The following is a 21,246-nucleotide window of genomic DNA, read 5'->3' on the forward strand; positions in this document are numbered from 1 at the left end:
TGTGCAAGCTTCCCCCTGGAGGTAGTGTCCCATATTTTTCATATTTGAAGTTGGCAACCCCAGGTATATAGTTAATAAAATATGCATTCCTGTTCACAAAAACCTGTTTACATCACTTAAAACTAAAAAATACCACTCAATTTTGGCACCAATCTGTGGACATTTCACCCAGAAACTGGAGCTCACAGGTGCCTATACATGTACGTTTAACAACACTTCCAGCTTCGGACACTGGGGGCAGTGATTTGAATTTGGGTTTAAACAGACTGATTTCAGTGACAGAACTTTCGAACTACTGTTGTCGAATTCACAGCGTGATCAGTCTTATTAAATGGATCATCTCTTTAGTTCAGCATTTAGTTTATGATACAGCCATGTCACAATTTGCTACTTGCTATTGCTAGTCGGAGGCAGATGGCATTAATAATTTAAGAGTAGGTATGTGGAACTGTTTTTACGGAAAAGAAAGATTAACTAAAATGTAACTTTTCCAATGTTTTATGGGGTACACTAGCATGTAGATGGCCTCAGAAAAGCTGACATTTTGACTTCATGGCCACTTTAAGATCTTTGTGTGTCAGAACTTATTTAGACTGTCCAGTTCAGAGTTAAAATGACTCTGTCTGCTCCCCAAGAAAAGACCCCCAACCTAATCGGGGCAGTAATCTTTTTACACACAAGTTTATGTCAACAGAGAGGACTCTGTCAGAGGGACTAAGACACCAGTCTAATGCCAACTGAGAATTAAGGAGGATTCTTGGTTCACATAGATCATCTCCTCATCAGACTACATGCTGTCTACTGGTAATTCATCTTTTGAGAATAAACAAACCAATCAGAAAATGTGTTGCCCCAAGAGTCAAGATAAGAGCTGTTACACTTTTAATAGCTGTTTATATATCATGCCATTTGTGGCTTTTAGCTCAATCCAGTGCTTTCAAACAAAACAAAGCTTTTCACAATTAAAAGGTCACTGAATTGTGGTTTTGTGTTTATGAGCAATCTTACCACCTGTTGTGCTCGTGGCTCCAATGTAAGACCCTCCACCATCATAGCGAGACTATGGGAAAGATGGGTTTAAGATGGCATGTGTTGCTGTCTGGCTTTTGTGTGTGACCTCACGCTACTTAAGACCTTAACAAGATAGATATACAAATCAAAAGAAAAAAGCAAATCACTGACTTCAGCCTTCTAATTACCAGTAAATCACGCAGGGGTCACTAATTAGGCAGAGCTGGATCCAGAGAGCAGCCACCATATGGCACTGGTGCGGAGTCGAGGTTGGGGCCCACATGGCTCTCACAGCCTCACAAGCAGCTAATTGTTTTCTGTCCCTGCTCCCCCTCTTTTCATTTAAGGCCTTTGTTATCCTGAGAGAACATGTTTTATGGTAGGCTAAGCTGCTTAGCTGATTTGAAATGGATGGTGGATGTTAGAGGGTCTACAAAAGTGGACAGCACTCTTAGTTAGGTGATGCTTATTTTTGATTGGATAGTTGGAGAGAGTTTACATTTGTTAACATTTGTCAGATGTTTTTCATGTAACACAAAGAATAAAATCTGGTGCATGATGTAAACACTGTAGTACGACTTATGAAACAGCAACTTGGCTTGCTGAAATTGATTTTCTGCAGTTTAGCAAAATAAAAGTTCATCTAAAACTATTTCTTTAAAAAAATATATTATGCATGCATATACACTGGCGGCCAAAAGTTTGAAATAATGTACAGATTTTGCTATTTTGGAAGGAAATTGGTACTTTATTTCACTGAAGTGGCATTCAACTGATCACAAAGTATAGTCAGAACATTACTGATGTAAAAAACAGCACCATCACTATTTGAAAAAAGTCATTTTTTATCAAATCTAGACAGGCCCCATTTCCAGCAGCCATCACTCCAACACCTTATCCTTGAGTAATCTTGCTGAATTGCCAATTTGGTACTAGAAAATCACTTTCCATTATATCAAATGAAAGCTATTTGGTTCATTAAATGGAGCTTAACATTGTCTTTGTGTTTGTTTTTGAGTTGCCAAAGTGTGCAATAGACTGGCATGTCTTCTGGTCAATATTTGGTCAAAAATGGCAAAAAAGAAACAGCTTTCTCTAGAAACTCGTCAGTCAATCATTGTTTTGAGGAATGATTTTCATACAAAGGTGTATACTAAAGTCTTCAAAGATAAAGGACAACTGGCTCTAACAAGGACAGAAAGAGATGTGGAAGGCCAGATGTACAACTAAACAAGAGGATAAGTACATCAGAGTCTCTAGTTTCAGAAATAGATGCCTCAAATGTCCTCAGCTGACAGCTTCATTGAATTCTACCCGCTCAACTCCAGTTTCATGTACAACAGTAAGGAGAAGACTCAGGGGTGCAGGCCTTATGGGAAGAATTGCAAAGAAAAAGCCACTTTTGAAAGAGAAAATCAAAAAGAAAAGGTTCGAGTGGGCAAAGAAACACAGACATTGAACAACAGATAATTGGAAAAGAGTGTTATGGATCTTAACTCCATTGAGCTTTTGTGGGATCAGCTAGACTGTAAGGTGCATGAGAAGTGCCCGACAAGACAGCCACATCTATGGCAAGTGCTACAGGAAGTGTGGGGTGAAATGTCACCTGAGTATCTGGACAAACTGACAGCTAGAATATCAAGGATCTGAAAAGCTGTCATTGCTGCATGTGGAGGATTTTTTTTGATGAGAACTCTTTGAAGTAGTTTATGTTTGTATAATTGTAATAGTAATTTTTCTTGTTATTAATGTCCTGACTATACATTGTGTTCAGTTGAATGCCACTTTGGTGAATAAATGTACCAATTTCATTCCATAAGAGTAAACTTATTCCAAACTTTTGGCCACCAGTGTATATTCATTTTATAATATTGATATATATTCAATTATTTATTAATATACAATATATATATATATATATATATATATATATATATATATATATATATATATATATATAGAGAGAGAGAGAGAGAGAGAGAGAGAGAGAGAGAGAGAGAGAGAGAGAGAGAGAGAGATAATTTATGGATAAATAAATAAATACAACAAATTAATAAATAAACATATTATTAAAAGGGTCTGTGTATGAGTTGACAAATATATTTGATATATTATTATCAAATTTTTATATTATCTTAATTTTTATAATAACATGTTTAATATGTTTAACCATTTTTATGGTATGTGCTCATATAGATCTGTCTAGTTACATAAAGTTTTATCATATTTTAATAAAAAAAGGACATTTACAAAAGTACAAATAATAATACATAAATGGGCAGTATGCATATAATAACCAATTTATACAGTATATATAGTGTTTTAAATTATATTTTAAATAATAATATGTTATTCATTCATTTATATTTATTTTGGAATATCATTTTTTTTATATATTACAAAAGTTTAATATAATATTTTAAATAATTTTTTTATAAACACACAACAAATAATAAATAAATGTGCAGTGAGTGAAATTAGTTGCCAAAAATATATATGAATAATATTTTATAATACTTTTTGAATTTTTAAACATTTTAAATCTATATTTTTTCATGCACAATTTTATGACTTAAAATGGTGAAAATAAATTGTGACAATTTACAGCACCTACACTGTCCCTCATACATTCATATACATTCTGACCTAAAAGCTTGAATTTGAAAAACACAATTTAAAAACATTATGATGTCATAAAAAAGTTAATATCCATGTTATTTGTCAACTACCCATATATGGAATCATAGGTAAACATGCCACATTCAATCATTTTGAACACATTATTGAACATCATTTTTTGAATAATGACAAGATTTACTGTAATCCTGCAGATTTGGGTAACTGGAGCCAATGCAGATTAGCATTGCCTCATTGTTACTGGTGAACAGTTAAGGATTAAATAATGATGAAATACCACAAAACTTGAGGAAAGAATCCCAAGCAGATGTTCTTTACAGTTTGTGTAAATAGGAATATGATTTATTTTACTAGGAATACACAGTCACACATCAACAATTTTATAAAGACCTTCCTCCATGTCTCATGATTCATTTATTTTGTGGATCGTCAATGATGAAAACAGGTGTTGACCCATTAAATCAGTATTGATTCCTGAAACTTTGAAACCACTGAAAGTGAAATCAATCAGATAGTTAGCCACTGTCAAATTTGTAGGTGTGATGCTAAATGAACACTTGACTCATAATTTTTTAGGGAAACCTTCAAAAGAGAAGAGGCCAGAGAATGAGAGAGAGATGGAGAGATATGACTCAAACAAAATCCTTTTGTTTGTCCGTTGCTCTACACACTTGTTGTGGATGGAACTAATACTGAGTGTGACTGATTGATCCACCCCTAGATGGACAGTAAAGATTAAGAGGATGACAAATAGGCATTTGCTTACACAGCGCTTGCTGCTAATCCCTTTGTCTTCCTTTAGGGAGCCCAAAGTAGCCTCAGAGTCACTTACTGTCCAGCATCGCTTGGGACACCATCAGGAGTTGACTTTATTAACAGACAAGAAGTTCTAAAGGACGTAAATCCAGAGAACCCAGAGACCAAAGCAGAGCGATCCATCAAAACCTACAAGTCTTCACTGGACCTTGAAGAAACATCTGATATTGGTGCAAATCTCAGTGCTGGATGATTCATCTCTTTAAGGAGCATCTAGGATTCCAATTAATCTCTTATGGACACATAATTTTGCCACAAAAGCCAGATAATTTTAAGGGCACGCTTTAGGAATCGCTTGGGTGAACTTCTACAACATACTGAATGGAGGATCCAATGTCAGAAATGTCCATGGTACAATTTGCGTCACCAACAGAGTCTTCCAGGAGCAACTCTGATGACAGTCAAGAGGGTGAGTTATTAATTCCTTCTTCAATTTCACTTGGAGTTGGAATGGACAAGAATTAAGTGGCACAGACTCTTGAGATCATAGCGTGAGTTTTTGGAAGGATTTGTGTGATACAAAGAACTTTAAAAGTGGTCGTATAATCCAAAAGGATTTGTGCACAACATCAAGAGTTGCTTTGCGGTAGCATTACTGTTTTTCAATTTTACCATCTTAACCAATAACCTAAATTTATGACCTTTTCAAATTTATTTTGGCAATTTCTGGACGCTATCTGCTAGATCTCAAAAATTTAATTGTGAAATATGAAGGCTTTTGATATACCATGAAAAAATTGCGAATAAGGTATTGTAACCTGAACTGACAAATGTTTGTTTCCTATGATTTCCCAGGTAAAAGTCCCGCTCCTGGTAAGGTCCTGAACTCTGGACTTCTCTGTAAAGTGTGTTCCGATACTAGCAGCGGGAAACACTATGGAATATATGCTTGCAATGGCTGCAGTGGCTTTTTCAAGCGTAGTGTGAGACGCAGACTCATCTACAGGTGAGAAAACAACGTCAATGTTAGAAGCAGAGGATTCCTTTCAGTTCTCTGGTTAACTTACTAGCAGATCTTGCAAGAACTCAAAGGAATGTCAATGGTTCCTTAAGTTCCGTAAAGGCATTGAGACACTCAAAATATATCTTGATATTCCTTGAGTACATATAGCATATAGTATGTTTTAGGCTCCTTTAAACGGTGTATGGAGGATCTCCAAAGGGTTCCACTGGTGTACCATTTGAGGGACTATAAAATACTGTATACAATTTTTATAGTGCAGTTGGAAACAAGTAGTTTTGCTAGATTCCTTTAGCAGTGTGACAACAAATGAATATTCTAATATTGAAATTTACAGATGTCAAGCTGGTACAGGCATGTGTCCAGTTGATAAAGCCCATCGAAATCAGTGCCAGGCCTGTCGCTTAAAGAAATGCCTCCAAGCTGGCATGAACAAGGACGGTGAGTAAACTTCTTCAAAACAGACTCTTTTTTTTCCACTTCCTCCTCTATCATCTTCTCCTTCTAAACCTCTCCATCCATCTGCCCTCAGCTGTCCAGAATGAACGTCAGCCCCGCAGTACCGCTCAAGTCAGGTTAGATGCTCTGGATGTGGATAAAGACAAGGAGCACCTGGCAACCACCCTGGAGCCCACCTCCTCCTCCCCCTGCTCCGTGATCAACCGCCCACTACTGGGCTCTTCTATCAGCTCCAGTATCAGCTCCACTGACATCAGCCAGGGCTCAAGTAGCCCCAAAAATGGACATCGCTTCATGGCAAGTCTCATGACAGCCGAGACCTGCGCCAAGCTTGAGCCAGAGGATGGTAAGGAGAGATTCAGCATTAAATCATACAATGATCCCAAGTTCATTAACTAAGCTGAAAAGACAGCAAAATTGGTTACCAGCAAAACTTGAATTTGGATACTAGTGTTCTGGTGCCCCACCAGTATTTTTTTAACTAGCTGATCGAGTAAGACTTCTTCAACCAGCTTTATCAGATAGACTATTCTGGTCGACAAGCATGGTCCTCTAGCTAGACCAGCACCAAACCAGCGCTAACTAGCATAAACTAACCTAAACTAGCACAGAAACTAATGCTGTTCTAAACTGGTCTTTTGAGCAGGACAATAATGCTTTATTGTACAGTGTCACAGAATTTTGTTTGTATCTCTCTTTGCAGTGGATGAGAACATTGATGTTACCAGTAATGAACCTGAGAGGAGTTCTCCAGAGTACAGCAGCTCTCTTTACCCCACACGTGGCCCTGAGAGTGTGTATGAGACGTCAGCCCGCCTGCTCTTCATGTCTGTGAAATGGGCCAAGAACCTGCCAGTGTTTTCCCACCTACCTTTCAGAGACCAGGTAAGGTTTAGTTTAATTTTTATTTTTTACTACTAGCAACCATATTGCAACACCCCTATCTCAGCACCAAAACATCATATAGACATGGGAGTGGACTCTTTTGACATGGTATAGCAGACAGAATATTTTTATTATCACCCTGGACACTTCCTAGCAATCAGATGGAACACCCTAGCAACCGTAGAGCAATATCCATATAACTGCACCAGAACATCTTAGAGACATGGGGGTGGGCTCTTTTGACTCTGGGAAGTGTACTGTGGCCATTGGTGGGACATTGTCGTCATGAGTTTTGAAACATTTTTAACGTAACATTTAGGGGTGAGTAAAGCCGAGGTCACACTAAGTTTGGAGCATGTAAAATTACTTTGGACAGAATATGATGTCATGCTCGAGGGCTTCTAGTTTCAATAAATCAACAATAACAGATGCTATTTTCAGAATTTTTAAATATACCGTCTACTCACTTCCTGCAACAATAAAAAATGCAGCTTTGGAATATGTATTCTTTGTATTGAGCCAAAGGTCAGTGTGTCACGTTTAGATTCTATCTACTGGTCACTCGTCTTCATGACTCAAACTTAAACTTTGATACACAGCAGAATGCAGAATTTCTTTTCATAAGCTTGCGTTTCTGGCCTCCTCCGTTCAAATGAGTTTGAATGGAAGTGAATGGAGCATGAAGTCTAGTGTAACTACACCTTTAATCTAAAAATGACTATACCACAATAACAGATTGACGTGGATCTAAGGAGTAGTTTGGCAAACATACGAAAATATCTTGTTAGCCTCAAAATTTATTTTAGTAAAAGCATCTTTTGGATATCTTTTCTTTACACCACTTATCACAAGCACAAATCCTACAATAAACTATAATTGTTTTCTTTAATATTATATTATTATATATTATGCCTGTAAATGCACAATATTAGCTGACACATACCCAAATATGCAATTAAGGGAGACCTATATAACCTAAAAATCTTTATAGCTCTTCTTTTGCCATAAAGTGTGATACTACTCTTGTAAACTGTACCAAAAGTCCAAAACTGTAGGTTTTAATCACATTCACTCTGTGTTTTCAGGTGATTCTACTTGAGGAGGCATGGAGCGAGCTTTTTCTTCTGTGTGCAATTCAGTGGTCACTACCCCTGGACAACTGCCCCTTGCTGTCCTTAGCTGACCTCTCACCCCCAGGACAGGGCAAGAGCAGCCCCTCTGCCTCAGACGTGAGGGTCCTGCAAGAAGTGTTTAGCCGCTTCAAGCCCCTTCAAGTGGATCCAACTGAGTTTGCTTGCCTGAAAGCCATAGTTTTGTTTAAACCAGGTTTGTTTCCTTTTTTGCCACAAGAGGGCATAGATGTACAACATAAACTAAATACATTTTATTGGTATAGTAAACTGTGTTCTGAATTAGTAATCTTTGCTTTCTGTAACAGAGACACGAGGACTGAAAGACCCAGAGCAGGTGGAAAATCTACAAGATCAGTCACAAGTACTGCTAGCTCAACATATCCACACTCTTTACCCGAATCAATTCGCCAGGTGAGTGAATATAAACACCTGTGTAAGAAGATAAAATCCAGTATTTTTCAGAGAAGACACAATTAATACAAAATATTCACGTGAATTTCTTTCCGCAGGTTTGGCAGACTATTGCTTCTTCTTCCATCCCTTCACTTTGTGAGTTCAGAGAGAATCGAGCAACTTTTCTTCCAGAGAACCATCGGGAACACACCCATGGAAAAACTCCTGTGTGATATGTTCAAAAACTGAAGAGCTTTTTCTAAGAGACTGATCCTAGAGGAGTGAAATCCTCTGATTTTAGGTGCTTCACTTCACTGCTATGCTAGTTAATATGCCAATGAATCTGCCTAAATGCTGAAAAAGCACAAATGTATATAGGCCACATAATCATTTTGCATATGTTTCAAAAATATAGGTCTCTTTATTTCTTATTTAGTGACTCTTTTTACCTCTTTTATACCCACAATAATTCTCATAAGGCTATGCATCTCCATTATGTGGAATCTCAGATTTTTTTGTCTTTTTCCATTATAATAGATTATTTAGAAATATATTTGAAAATAATGATCAAATACCCTTCCCTAAAGGGGACACTTTTGGTAAAAGTTGAAAGATATTCCTCGTATTTGTAGGATTTATAAATAAAAAATATTATTGATATTCTTGATTTTACTTATATTTTCTATCTGTCTGTTGGTCAGTCGGTTGGCCGGCCAGTCTGTCTATCTATCTATTTATCAATGATATGCCATTGTATATTATATCAGTTTACAGGGGAATAATAAAGTGACTGCGGCTGTTAAGCTCCAACAAGAAGAAAAAAAACAACATAGAAGAAGTTCATATGACCTGTTCGCCATTAAATAGCTTTGTGTGAACAACCGAATAAAATTGAAAATATTTTTACTGATAATCTTGTCCTCCCTCAAAGTCTGCGTCCAGCCCAGACTCACATTCAAAATGAAAAACAAAACAAAAAACTCTTATAAAACTCTTAAACTCAAAGTCTTTTGTTCAGTTACTACATGCAAGAACCAGTGCTGTTTTTGCATCAGTGACATTGATGTGCTATTTTTGAATCTGGATGTGGACACTAGACGCGAGTGTCCATTGAGGAGAAGATTATAACTGAATAACAACTTAAAGGGACAGTTCACCCAAAAATAAAAGGAGATTGTTAGAATGTTGGAGACAACATCAAAAGGCTACAGCATTTAATCTTCCACTTACTCTCAGTGAACTTCATAAAGCTGTCTCATTTTTTTGGTTGGTCTCCAGGTTTTGACATGTTAATGACATTTCAGCATCATCAACATTCCCTCCTTTCATGAATACAGCTCTTATCATCTAAAAATAGCCTATACAAAAAAATATTATGTCATTCTATATTATTAAAAGTCTATTATATTGATATTTAATTATTATATTTTATTTAATTATCATAACTGTTATATATGATTACAATAATTACTTTAATATAAAAGCATCATACTAATCATCATAAAGTCCCATCTGGCCACTGTATGGCTGTCTAGGGCTTACGCAGGCATAAGCAGTATTCCCACCTATCTTTCTTATGGTGCGTTCACATACAATGCGAATCGAGTGTTTCGCACGGCACGATTACATACCAAGTCAATGCAAAGATGTGAATAGACGGGAATTCGCGGCAGGCGGTGCAAATGAAGCAAATGGCGCGAAGGGAAAACGCAAAATTAGCATGATGCATTGTCGCGAAAGCCTATCAGCATTGAGATTGTCCAGATGTCACTGACATTCTGACGTAGTAGCAGAAGAAATCAGGAAAAATGGATGAGAAAATGGTTGTAGCAGTGTGTGTGGGCACCTGGAATTGTATGACACAATGTCAACGTATCTGGGACTTCCACAACAGATACAGAGCAGCAGTCCTTGTGATATTGGCCATGGTTGATGGCGGAAAGATAAGTTGTCATAGAAGCCCCTCCTCCTGTCCTTTTCCAGAAGAGAAGGGGGAATACTCGCGGTTTAAACACAAATTTAATACAGCGGTCAGAGACATGGGGGCGAGGCGAAACATTTTTTGCGTTGTATGTGAATGCACCATTAGGATTTTGCATATGCCCACCTAAAATAAGTGATGATACCACTTACACTCACCTAAAGGATTATTCACATTAATGCAATTATCTAATCAACCAATCACATGGCAGTTGCTTCAATGCATTTAGGGGTGTGGTCCTGGTCAAGACATTCTCCTGAACTCCAAACTGAATGTCAGAATGGGAAAGAGAGGTGATTTAAGCAATTTTGAGCGTGGCATGGTTGTTGGTGCCGGACGGGCCGGTCTGAGTATTTCACAATATGCTCAGTTACTGGGATTTTCACGCACAACCATTTCTAGGGTTTACAAAGAATGGTGTGAAAAGGGAAAAACATCCAGTATGCGGCAGTCCTGTGGGCGAAAATGCCTTGTTGATTCTAGAGGTCAGAGGAGAATGGGCCGACTGATTCAAGCTGATAGAAGAGCAACTTTGCCTGAAATAACCACTCGCTACAACCGAGGTATGCAGCAAAGCATTTGTGAAGCCACAACACGCACAACCTTGAGGCGGATGGGCTACAACAGCAGAAGACCCCACCAGGTACCACTCATCTCCACTACAAATAGGAAAAAGAGGCTACAATTTGCAAGAGCTCACCAAAATTGGACAGTTGAAGACTGGAAAAATGTTGCCTGGTCTGATGAGTCTCGATTTCTGTTGAGACATTCAGATGGTAGAGTCCGAATTTGGCGTAAACAGAATGAGAACATGGATCCATCATGCCTTGTTACCACTGTGCAGGCTGGTGGTGGTGGTGTAATGGTGTTTGATGTTTTCTTGGCACACTTTAGGCCCCTTAGTAACAACTGGGCATCGTTTAAATGCCACGGCCTACCTGAGCATTGTTTCTGACCATGTCCATCCCTTTATGGCCACCATGTACCCATCCTCTGATGGCTACTTCCAGCAGGATAATGCACCATGTCACAAAGCTTGAATCATTTCAAATTGGTTTCTTGAACATGACAATGAGTTCACTGTACTAAAATGGCCCCCACAGTCACCAGATCTCAACCCAATAGAGCATCTTTGGGATGTGGTGGAACGGGAGCTTAGTGCCCTGGATGTGCATCCCACAAATCTCCATCAACTGCAAGATGCTATCCTATCAATATGGGCCAACATTTCTAAAGAATGCTTTCAGCACCTTGTTGAATCAATGCCACATAGAATTAAGGCAGTTCTGAAGGCTGAAATGGGGTCAAACACAGTATTAGTATGGTGTTCCTAATAATCCTTTAGGTGAGTGTATGTATATATATATATATATATATATATATATATATATATATATATATATATATATATATATATATATATATATATGAGAGAGAGAGAGAGAGAGAGAGAGAGAGAGAGAGAACTGACGCAATGGTAAGCTGTCAGCAGGAGGTGAATTAAGTGTTCGAGCGGCCATATTGGTATGCCCAAACTGTCTGTTTCTCGTTTGGAAGGCTGCGTCCTCCGGAGGTCGCATTTGTCGCCCGCATACGTCATCGAGGCGTTGAGTTTTTTTTTAATTAATTTTTTTTTATTGGGAATGCAAAAAAAGTGCATATACTTAAAAGGTATTGACAATAGATAAAATATAAGAAAAAGAAAGTGATGTCTCGCATTTGTGAAACGAGACAAATGCGACCTCCTGAGGATGCAGCCTTTCAAACGAGACACAGCGCTGATAATGTCGCTGTTTCACTGTCTCCAATCTCCGGACACAACAGTTGCATTTCACCCTCTAGTGGAAATCATGATTAATGTTTAATTTGCTCCTTATGGATTATATTGTTATGAGGGAGAGTCTATAAACAGATTGCCATGTCAGAGCATTCAACGATCATGAAGGGACGTGGCAAAACTCTCCACAAGTTTGAATGTAAGTAAGAAAAGTTTAAAATCTGTTTGTTTTAGGATGAAGTTTTCTTTACCTTGGAGGGTTCTAAAAAAGGCAGACCTATATTTCTAAATCGCCTAAAATGCCTGGGATTGCCTGTGTTCCTATTGAAGTGCTCTCTGTAGTCATATATAGATACATGTCATATATTCTGTGTGTGTTTGCCTTTTAAACCTACCTAACCAAACCTAACGAATCATTTTTTGAGCCGATTCTCAGCAAGTCACTGGACGAGCCGTTTCACAACATCGAACTAATTCAAACTTTAGTTCCGGGTTGATGACGGAAGACACACAACTGAAGTAAATACTGGCTATGCCGCATGTCGAATTGTCTGACTCAAAAAGAACAAAATTTGTTTTTATCATTTAAAAAATATTTGCAAATAAAAGTAATTTTTACTAGATTATGTTACTAGTACAAATTATTAATAACACTATTAGTTTTCTAGTCGTACTTTTTGACTTAAAGCTGTACATTGTAAGATATTTTTGTTAAAAAATTAACAAATTACCATTATTGATAAGTTGATAAACATTCAGTGTTCAAAACAATGTTCTCACCTTACCCCGATTCATTTTGGTAAACCTATAATAATTATATATATGTGTGTGTGTGTGGGTGTTTGGGGGCACCAATGGCCACAGTACACTTCCCAGAGTCAAAAGAGCCCACCCCCATGTCTCTAAGATGTTCTGGTGCAGTTATTTGGATATTGCTCTACGGTTGCTAGGGTGTTCCATCTGGTTGCTAGGCAGTGTCCAAGGTGATAATAAAAATATTCTGCCTGCTATCCCGTGTCAAAAGAGCATAAAATATTCTGCCACTCCCATGTCTCTATGATGTTTTGGTGCTGAGATAGGGGTGTTGCAATATGGTTGCTAATAGTAAAAAATAATACTTAAACTAAACCTTACCTGGTCTCTGAAATGTAGGTGGGAAAACACTGGCAGGTTCTTGGCCCATTTCACAGACATGAAGAGCAGGCGGGCTGATGTCTCAAACACACTCTCAAGGCCACGTGTGGGATAAAGAGAGCTGCTGTACTCTGGAGAACTCCTCTCGGGTTCATAGGACACTGCAGGACAGTTGTGTCTAGTATATAAAACGTAACATACAAAAAGTATTATGTTATGTAAATAGTCATCATCAGCACTCCGACGCTTCACTGTGTGTGTATCTGTTACGAATGAGGCAGCGAGGAGAGAGGATCTAAATGCAGGACTTCTTTATTAAATGAACAAACAAATAAACAAAGGAAAAACCCTCAATGGGGAAATAAACATAAACAGAGAACTAGGGCAAGGAACACAGACCAGGCTTGAACTACATTCAACGATCGACAAGGAGTGAACAAGAAACAGGGCTTAAATACACAAGGACAGGATGATTACAAATGATAAACAGGTGTGAACAATGACACAAAATGGCAGTGATGACGGCAGGTGGATTGTGGGAAATGTAGTTCGGACAAAGACAAGTGAAACCAGGGCAGACAACAAGGGAATCGTGACATAACCCCCTCTCAAAGGAGCGGCTTCCAGACACTGACCAAGAGAGCACAAGGGGCAAACAGACAGACCAAGGGAGCACAAGGGGCAAACAGACAGACCAAGGGAGCACAAGGGGCAAACAGACAGACCAAGGGGCACAAAGGGCAGACAGGCAGTCCAAGGAGGCACAGGGGCAGACAGGCAGTCCAAGGAGGCACAGAGGGTAGGCAGGCAGTCCAAGGGGCAGGGACAGGTTCAGGAGGCCTGGGAGCTGGCCACAGATCAAGGACAGGTTCAGGAGGCCTGGGAGCTGGCCACAGGGTAAGGACAGGTTCAGGAGGCCTGGGAGGCTCCGGAGGCGGAGCCGATGGAGGTGGCGCCGTAGGAGGCTCTAGAGACGGAGCCCTGGAAGGCTCAGGAGGTGGAGCCGAGGGAGGTGGCGCCGTAGGAGGCTTTAGAGGCGGAGGCCTGGAAGGCTCAGGAGGTGGAGCCGATGGAGGTGGCGCCGTAGGAGGCTCTAGAGGCGGAGGCCTGGAAGGCTCAGGAGGTGGAGCCGATGGAGGTGGCGCCGTAGGAGGCTCTAGAGGCGGAGGCCTGGAAGGCTCTTGGGGCGGAGCCGAGGAAGGTGGCGCCGTAGGAGGCTCTAGATGCGGAGCCCTGGAAGGCTCAGGAGGCGGAGCCGAGGAAGGCGGCTCTGGGGCAGAGCCATGGGAGGCGGAGCAGTAGGAGGTTCGGGAGGCGGAGCCGCAGGAGGCTCGGGAGGCTCTGGGGGTGGAGCCGTAGAAGGCTCGGGAGGCCCGAGGGGCGGAGCCCTGGAAGGCTTGAGAGACTTGAGGGGTGGAGCCCTGGGAGGCTCGAGAGGCTTGAGGGGCGGAGTCCTGGTAGGCTCGAGAGGCTTGAGAGGCGGAGCCCTAGGAGGCTCGGGAGGCTTGGGAGGCGGAGCCCTAGGAGGCTCGGGAGGAGGAGTTCTGGAAAGCTCGGGAGATTTGAGAGACGGAGCCCTGGAAGACTCGAGAGGCTTGAGTGGCGGAGTCCTGGTTGGCTCGAGAGGCTTGAGAGGCGGAGCCCTGGAAGGCTCGAGAAACTTGAGAGGCGGAGCCCTGGGAGGCTCGAGAGACTCGGGAAGCGGAGCCCTGAAAGGCTCGAGAGACTTGGGAGGCGGAGCTCTAGGAAGCTCGAGAGACTTGAGAGGCAGAGCCCTGGAAGGCTCGGGAGGCAGAGCCCTGGAAGGCGGAGCCCTGGGTGGCTCGAGAGACTTGAGGGGCGGAGCCCTGGGAGGCTCGAGATGCGCTGGCTCTGGGATGGTCGATGCTACAGGTGCTGGCTCTGGTGCTGGCTCTGGGTCGGTCGAGGCTACAGGCGCTGGCTCGCTGACGTCTGAGGCTACAGGCACTGGCTCGCTGACGACGGAGGCTACAGGCACTGGCTCGCTGACGACGGAGGCTACAGGCGCTGGCTCGCTGACGACGGAGGCTACAGGCGCTGGCTCGCTGACGACGGAGGCTACAGGCGCTGGCTCGCTGACGACGGAGGCTACAGGCGCTGGCTCAGGGACGACGGAGGCTACAGGCGCTGGCTCAGGGACGACGGAGGCTACAGGCGCTGGCTCAGGGACGGTCGAGGCTACAGGCGCTGGCTCAGGGATGGCTGAGGGGGCAGGCGCAGGCTCGCTGACCGTAGCAGGTGTGCACTGGGGAGCGGAAGCCTTTCTTCTCCTCCTCCTCCGGGCGAGCGAACCTGGCAGCACTGGCTCTTTGACCAAGGCAGGCATGGAGGTTGGCTCACTGGCAGGCTTGAAGGGATGAACCACGGGCGAATGGAGTGTTACCACTGTGGGAGAAGAGGCAGGGTTCTCCTCAACGATGCCCACAGTGAACGGCGAGGCGCAGGCCAGCAGAGTCTCCTCAATGTACGCGCGGAGCGTCCAGCCACGCGTCGCCGGTGGCAACCGCTCCTTGATCACACTGTTTAGGTTGGCCCAGAAGAAGCCCACCAGGGAGGAGTCTGGGAAGTCCGTGATGCTCACCAGCTCGAGGAAATCACGGATGTGGTCTTCCACAGGACGGTCCCCCTGAATGAGGCTGAGCAGCTGGCAGTTGGCTCGTAGAACCGCTAGATCCATGGAGGTCGATCGTTCTGTTACGAATGAGGCAGCGAGGAGAGAGGATCTAAATGCAGGACTTCTTTATTAAATGAACAAACAAATAAACAAAGGAAAAACCCTCAATGGGGAAATAAACATAAACAGAGAACTAGGGCAAGGAACACAGACCAGGCTTGAACTACATTCAACGATCGACAAGGAGTGAACAAGAAACAGGGCTTAAATACACAAGGACATGATGATTACAAATGATAAACAGGTGTGAACAATGACACAAAATGGCAGTGATGACGGCAGGTGGATTGTGGGAAATGTAGTTCGGACAAAGACAAGTGAAACCAGGGCAGACAACAAGGGAATCGTGACAGTATTACTCCGCGTTCGTGCTGTTCTAAACTAAAGTGTATCTGTAAGGTGTTATTGACTTTATTTTTGAAATTACATATGTTAGCCAGCAGGTGGTGGCAAAAGATACATTTTGTGTGTAATATGATCTTGCACACCGGCTACAGTGAAATAGAGAGGAATACCCCCGCTTGGACGTCTATTTTCCACTGAAAAAGCTCACTGAGAAATCTCTGAATGGGTGTGGCAAAAGGTGATTGCACAGGGTCCATCTCTCTATCTCTCTCTCTCTCTCTCTCTCTCGCTCTCACTCACACACACACACACACATGTTGTGTTTCCATGTTTTATGGGGACTTTCCATAGACATAATGGTTTTTATACTGTACAAACTTTATATTCTATCCCCTAAACCTAACCCTACCCCTAAACCTAACCCTCACAGAAAACTTTCTGCATTTTTACATTTTCAAAAAACATCATTCAGTATGATTTATAAGCTGTTTTCCTCATGGGGACTGACAAAATGTCCCCACAAGGTCAAAAATTTCGGGTTTTACTATCCTTATGGGGACATTTGGTCCCCACAAAGTGATAAATACACGCTCACACATACACACACACACACACACACACACACACACACACACACACACACACACACACACACACACACACACACACACACACCCAGCTGTATATCCTTGTTTATCCAATAACTTGTTAGAAACAGCACAAGCCGTGATACTATTTCTGAAGTGAACTTTTTGAATTACTAATGGAGGCTTGGACGCATCATTTGTTTTGAACCAGCAACGGCAGATTCTGATTCGTCGTGTTTTTTTATGTACTTGTTCATTGAACTGTTGTATATAAGCAATATCACACTCGCAATCCAGTATTACCTACGGCACTTGGCCTGTGGCCGAATCACAGCAGTGCTGATGTAGGGCCATATAGCACTCTTGCTCGTGTGATATTGCTTAAATATAAAATGTAACACACAAAACATATAATGGTATGTTAATAGTAAATAGTATGTAATAGTATAGTACACTATAGGACAGTGCGATATAGTACATAAAATATAACATACTTCAAGTATAATGGTATGTTAATAAATGGTATGCAACAGTATATTATAGTATGAAAAGTATAGTACACTCTAGGACAGTATGGTATAATATATAAAATGTAACACACTAAATGTACATATAATGGTATGTAAATAGTATGCTATGGTGTAGGACACTGCAGGACAGTATTGTATAGTATTTAACAAGTAACATACAGGCAGTATTTTGTTGTGTTTCGTCTGGGTTGGGTCGGTCCTCCTAAAATTCCAGGAATAGTTCTGTTTTTACCCTTGATTGATCAGTGGTGGAAAGAGGACCTCAGGACAAGGGCCTTTAACATACCACCATGCAAGATACAATCCAATTAATCTGTTCAAATAGTTTTGTTTTACTTGTACAATGACAATTAAGAATTTTACTACAAGGCCTTTTATACTAACATAAAACCACTTTACATGTAAAATCTCTTTATCTTTAGCATTATGTAAAGTATTTCTAGATCTCTGCAATCTTTCTACCATAATAGGTGGCCACTAAAGATGGTGGTCTGGTGTCAGTTGGAGCGGATACCCAGTTCCGGATAGCCATGTGTCAAATGTTGTCAGAAAGCTCTCAAAGAGTAGAACACAACCAGCCTATTTGTTTTACTCACAGTCAAAAATATAAGCATATTTGCTTATAACATGAAAATTAAACAGAACATAAAATATCACATGTTATTACTTAGAGGAGGCAATTATCTTTAATACGAGCCTACACACAACGTAATCAGATGTAAAGATCATTAGATAATCCACACGAAGCACATAATGAGCTATCTGGCTAAAAACATGTTAGCTTGCCTGGATCAGATAACTTCATCTAAAATGATATAGTGCGTTATCCAGCATCATGGAAAGCTAAACCAATCATATTAGGATTCAGCTGCAACCAGAGGTGAAAGTCATCCAAATATGGGAAGAGAGGATCGTTCACTCCAATGACATATGGCCACCAGAAGATTGTGCCAAGTACATGACACATACTCAATGATGACTCAAATAACACAGAATGGAACTAAATTAAATCTAGTTACTCATGCATGCATGCTTTGAAAAGAAAGCATACCTTTAGTCATTGTTTTATTTGCATATGTTATTAGTTCTTATGTACAATTATTTTGTTGTATTTGTTTGGAGACATTAGGATAAATTATATTTGTAATGCTACAACTTTTGATAGCTTTGACGTATCAACACAAAATTTTACTCAGTTACAGGTGACATGAATTGACATGGAGCTACATTGTTTACACCCAGTTATAATGTCAAATCAGAAACAAAAGAGAAAAAGTATTTTTTTTGCTCAAATTTTTTGTTATTTTTCAGCAGTTCATGAATACATTCATGACAAGCACATACAGTTGAAGTCAGAAGTTTACATACACTTAGGTTGAAGTAATTCAAATTCACTATTTAACCACTCCACAGATTTCATACTAGCAAACTATAGATTTGGCAAGTCATTTAAGACATCTACTTTGTGCATGACACGAGTAATTGTTCCAAGGGTTGTTTGCAGACAGATTGTGTCACTTTTAATTGACTGTGTCACATTCCAGTGGGTCAGAAGTTTACATTCACTCATAGGTGGAAATCGCGAGGGTTGTCCCCCCTAAAATATCATTAAAATATGTGTATTGTAAATAATATAATGATATATTCTTAAAATAATTGTTTAAGAAATAAAATAATACAAATGCAAATGGGGCAACAACAAAAAAAAACTTGTTTCCCCTTCAAAAATTGCTCTTGAGAATTGTTATGTTTATTAATAATTGGCAGTGTTAATAATTACTTGTGTTGGAAACGCTCAGTGAGATTGGCCAGGAGATTTGGATGAAGCTTCAGTAGTATTCTTTATTGTAGAAGATCAGAAGCATCAGTCTACACACACTGATTAGTCACAACATTAAAATCACGTGCCTAAAATTGTGTAGGTCCTCCTCGTACCGCCAATTCAGCACCAACCCGGATATCAGAATAGCATTCTGAGTTGATTTTCTTCTCACCACAATTGTACAGAGTGGTTATCTGAGATACCGTAGACTTTGTCAGTTCGAACCACTCTGGACATTCTTTGTTGACCTCTCTCATCAACGAGGCATTTCCATCCACAGAACTGCCACTCACTGGATGTTTTTAGTTTTTGGCATCATCCTGAGTAAATTCTAGAGACTGTTGTGTGTGAAAATCCCAGGAGATCAACAGTTACAGAAATATTCAAACCATCTGATCTGGCACCAACAATCATGCCACGGTCCAAATCATTGAGATCACATTTTTCCCCATTCTGATGGTTTATGTGAACATTAACTGCATTGCACTGCTGCCACATGATTGGCTGATTAGATAATCGCATGGATGATTGTTGGTGCCAAACAGGCTGGCTTGAGTATTTCTGTAACTGCTGATCTCCTGAGATTTTCTCTAAAAAAATTTGCCATTGTTTACTTTTCTGTGGGCTGCCTGCCACTCAGAGGCCGAGATATTCAATGAAACAACAAGGATGGGGATTGAACGGAAAATTAGACTGAATGTCTTTGGACGAGCACATCTGTGAAGGCTAAAATGCATTAGAGCGCCACCTACATTTCAGATCTGTATATTGTGATGAAATGTGATAAAGAAAAAAACATTTTCTAGTGCTTTCTACAACTTAGTGGGATAAAATGAGACTTTTCAAAGTGAGGTAGCGTGAACAGAAGCAGAATTACATGCTTACACAATTATGACAAAAAAAAAAGTTTATTTTTTATTCTGTTTATAAGATTCTAAACACATACAATACTATTTATGAATAATTGGGAGTCTTCTTTTTATTTGGGCGGTTCTCTGAAAAATGTGACCATTATTTTGCAATTAGTCCACAGTGTGTGAATGGGGGTGGTTTGGAAGTCCTGGGGTCACTTCTTGTCTGCATACAGGAGGTAATTTAGATGTAAAAATCAAGGTGAGAGGCACGCCCCCAGTAATGGTGAGAATTTCTGTGAATTCACAAAACTATTATCATGTATTCTATGGTTGTGGTACTAAGACCAGTGAACCAGTCGCACTGAGAATGATATGAATGATATGTACATGTATACTCATTCATTATGTACATACAATTGGATATTTGTTGCATATGTTTTAAGGTGATTCTGAGCTGAGGTACAGGAGGAGGAGAGAGAACAGATGTGGAAAGACAATTCATATTTTCAATTAAAATGATTTTGGGGTTTTCTCAGGATTTTGTGCCCCCTTGGTCCAGACTTCCTGGCACCATTGCCTTACAAACCTTAGTGTCTCGTGCAAGATTGCAATTTTTTTAGATGCGGTGTCAAGTTAAAAAAGTACTTAAACTTTGAAAAAATGTTCTCCAGGCACTTGTGTTCTGTTATTTGTTGCGCTGCGTCCTGCATTTATTTTTTGTGCAAGAACACTTTTGGTATGATTGGCCACTTTGTCTCTTGTTGTATGCAATGTAGGTGCATTCCCCTCGGGTTTTAGGGTTGTTAGTGGTACTCCTTTTTCTATTGGGCTCTCTTTCTAACCTCTACAGATGCTGAGAACTTCAAGTTTGAGAAACAGAGGCAGGTGGAGGTTAGGAGCACATTTGAGCTGATTATACTCCCCGAGAAGCCCATCATGCTAACCTTCAAACCACTGCATAAGAGTAGATAACAGAGCTTCAAACAGGAAATAATGAAGGTCGAGAGCTTCAAACAGGAAATAATGAAGGACCAGAGCTTCAAACAGGAAATAATGAAGGACCAGAGCTTCAAACAGGAAATAATGAAGGACCAGTGCTTCAAACAGGAAATTATTCTGAGGGGCCAGAACTGGATAAACACCACTGACCTTAGAGCTGGAAAACAAGAAAGCTCAAATATGTCAGTGACTTGTTATAAAGACTTTTGAGTTCTATTTATTTCAGA

The 21,246-nt window shown here is 40.5% G+C and overlaps 1 protein-coding gene across 1 annotated transcript; it reads left to right on the top strand.

Annotated features, from left to right (window-relative positions):
- Positions 1 to 4,534: 4,534 nt before the first annotated feature.
- Positions 4,535 to 8,667, top strand: LOC127638589 (photoreceptor-specific nuclear receptor-like). Its single transcript, XM_052120167.1, has 8 exons — positions 4,535 to 4,873; positions 5,260 to 5,410; positions 5,763 to 5,866; positions 5,958 to 6,230; positions 6,588 to 6,769; positions 7,855 to 8,095; positions 8,208 to 8,313; positions 8,412 to 8,667. Exons 1-8 carry the CDS (start codon positions 4,786 to 4,788, stop codon positions 8,542 to 8,544), a joined length of 1,278 nt encoding a protein of 425 aa, XP_051976127.1. The 5' UTR covers positions 4,535 to 4,785; the 3' UTR covers positions 8,545 to 8,667.
- Positions 8,668 to 21,246: the final 12,579 nt, after the last annotated feature.

Source organism: Xyrauchen texanus, chromosome 46 (genome assembly GCF_025860055.1).
Source record: "Xyrauchen texanus isolate HMW12.3.18 chromosome 46, RBS_HiC_50CHRs, whole genome shotgun sequence".
Classification (NCBI taxonomy): Eukaryota; Metazoa; Chordata; class Actinopteri; order Cypriniformes; family Catostomidae; genus Xyrauchen; species Xyrauchen texanus.

Excerpts from the sequence above, each read along its gene's own strand:
- LOC127638589 (XM_052120167.1), top strand. The coding sequence starts at position 4,786 with ATGGAGGATCCAATGTCAGAAATGTCCATGGTACAATTTGCGTCACCA. Across the intron at positions 4,874-5,259 it reads CTCTGATGACAGTCAAGAGG|GTAAAAGTCCCGCTCCTGGT; the intron begins GTGAGTTATTAA and ends ATGATTTCCCAG. Across the intron at positions 5,867-5,957 it reads AGCTGGCATGAACAAGGACG|CTGTCCAGAATGAACGTCAG; the intron begins GTGAGTAAACTT and ends ATCTGCCCTCAG.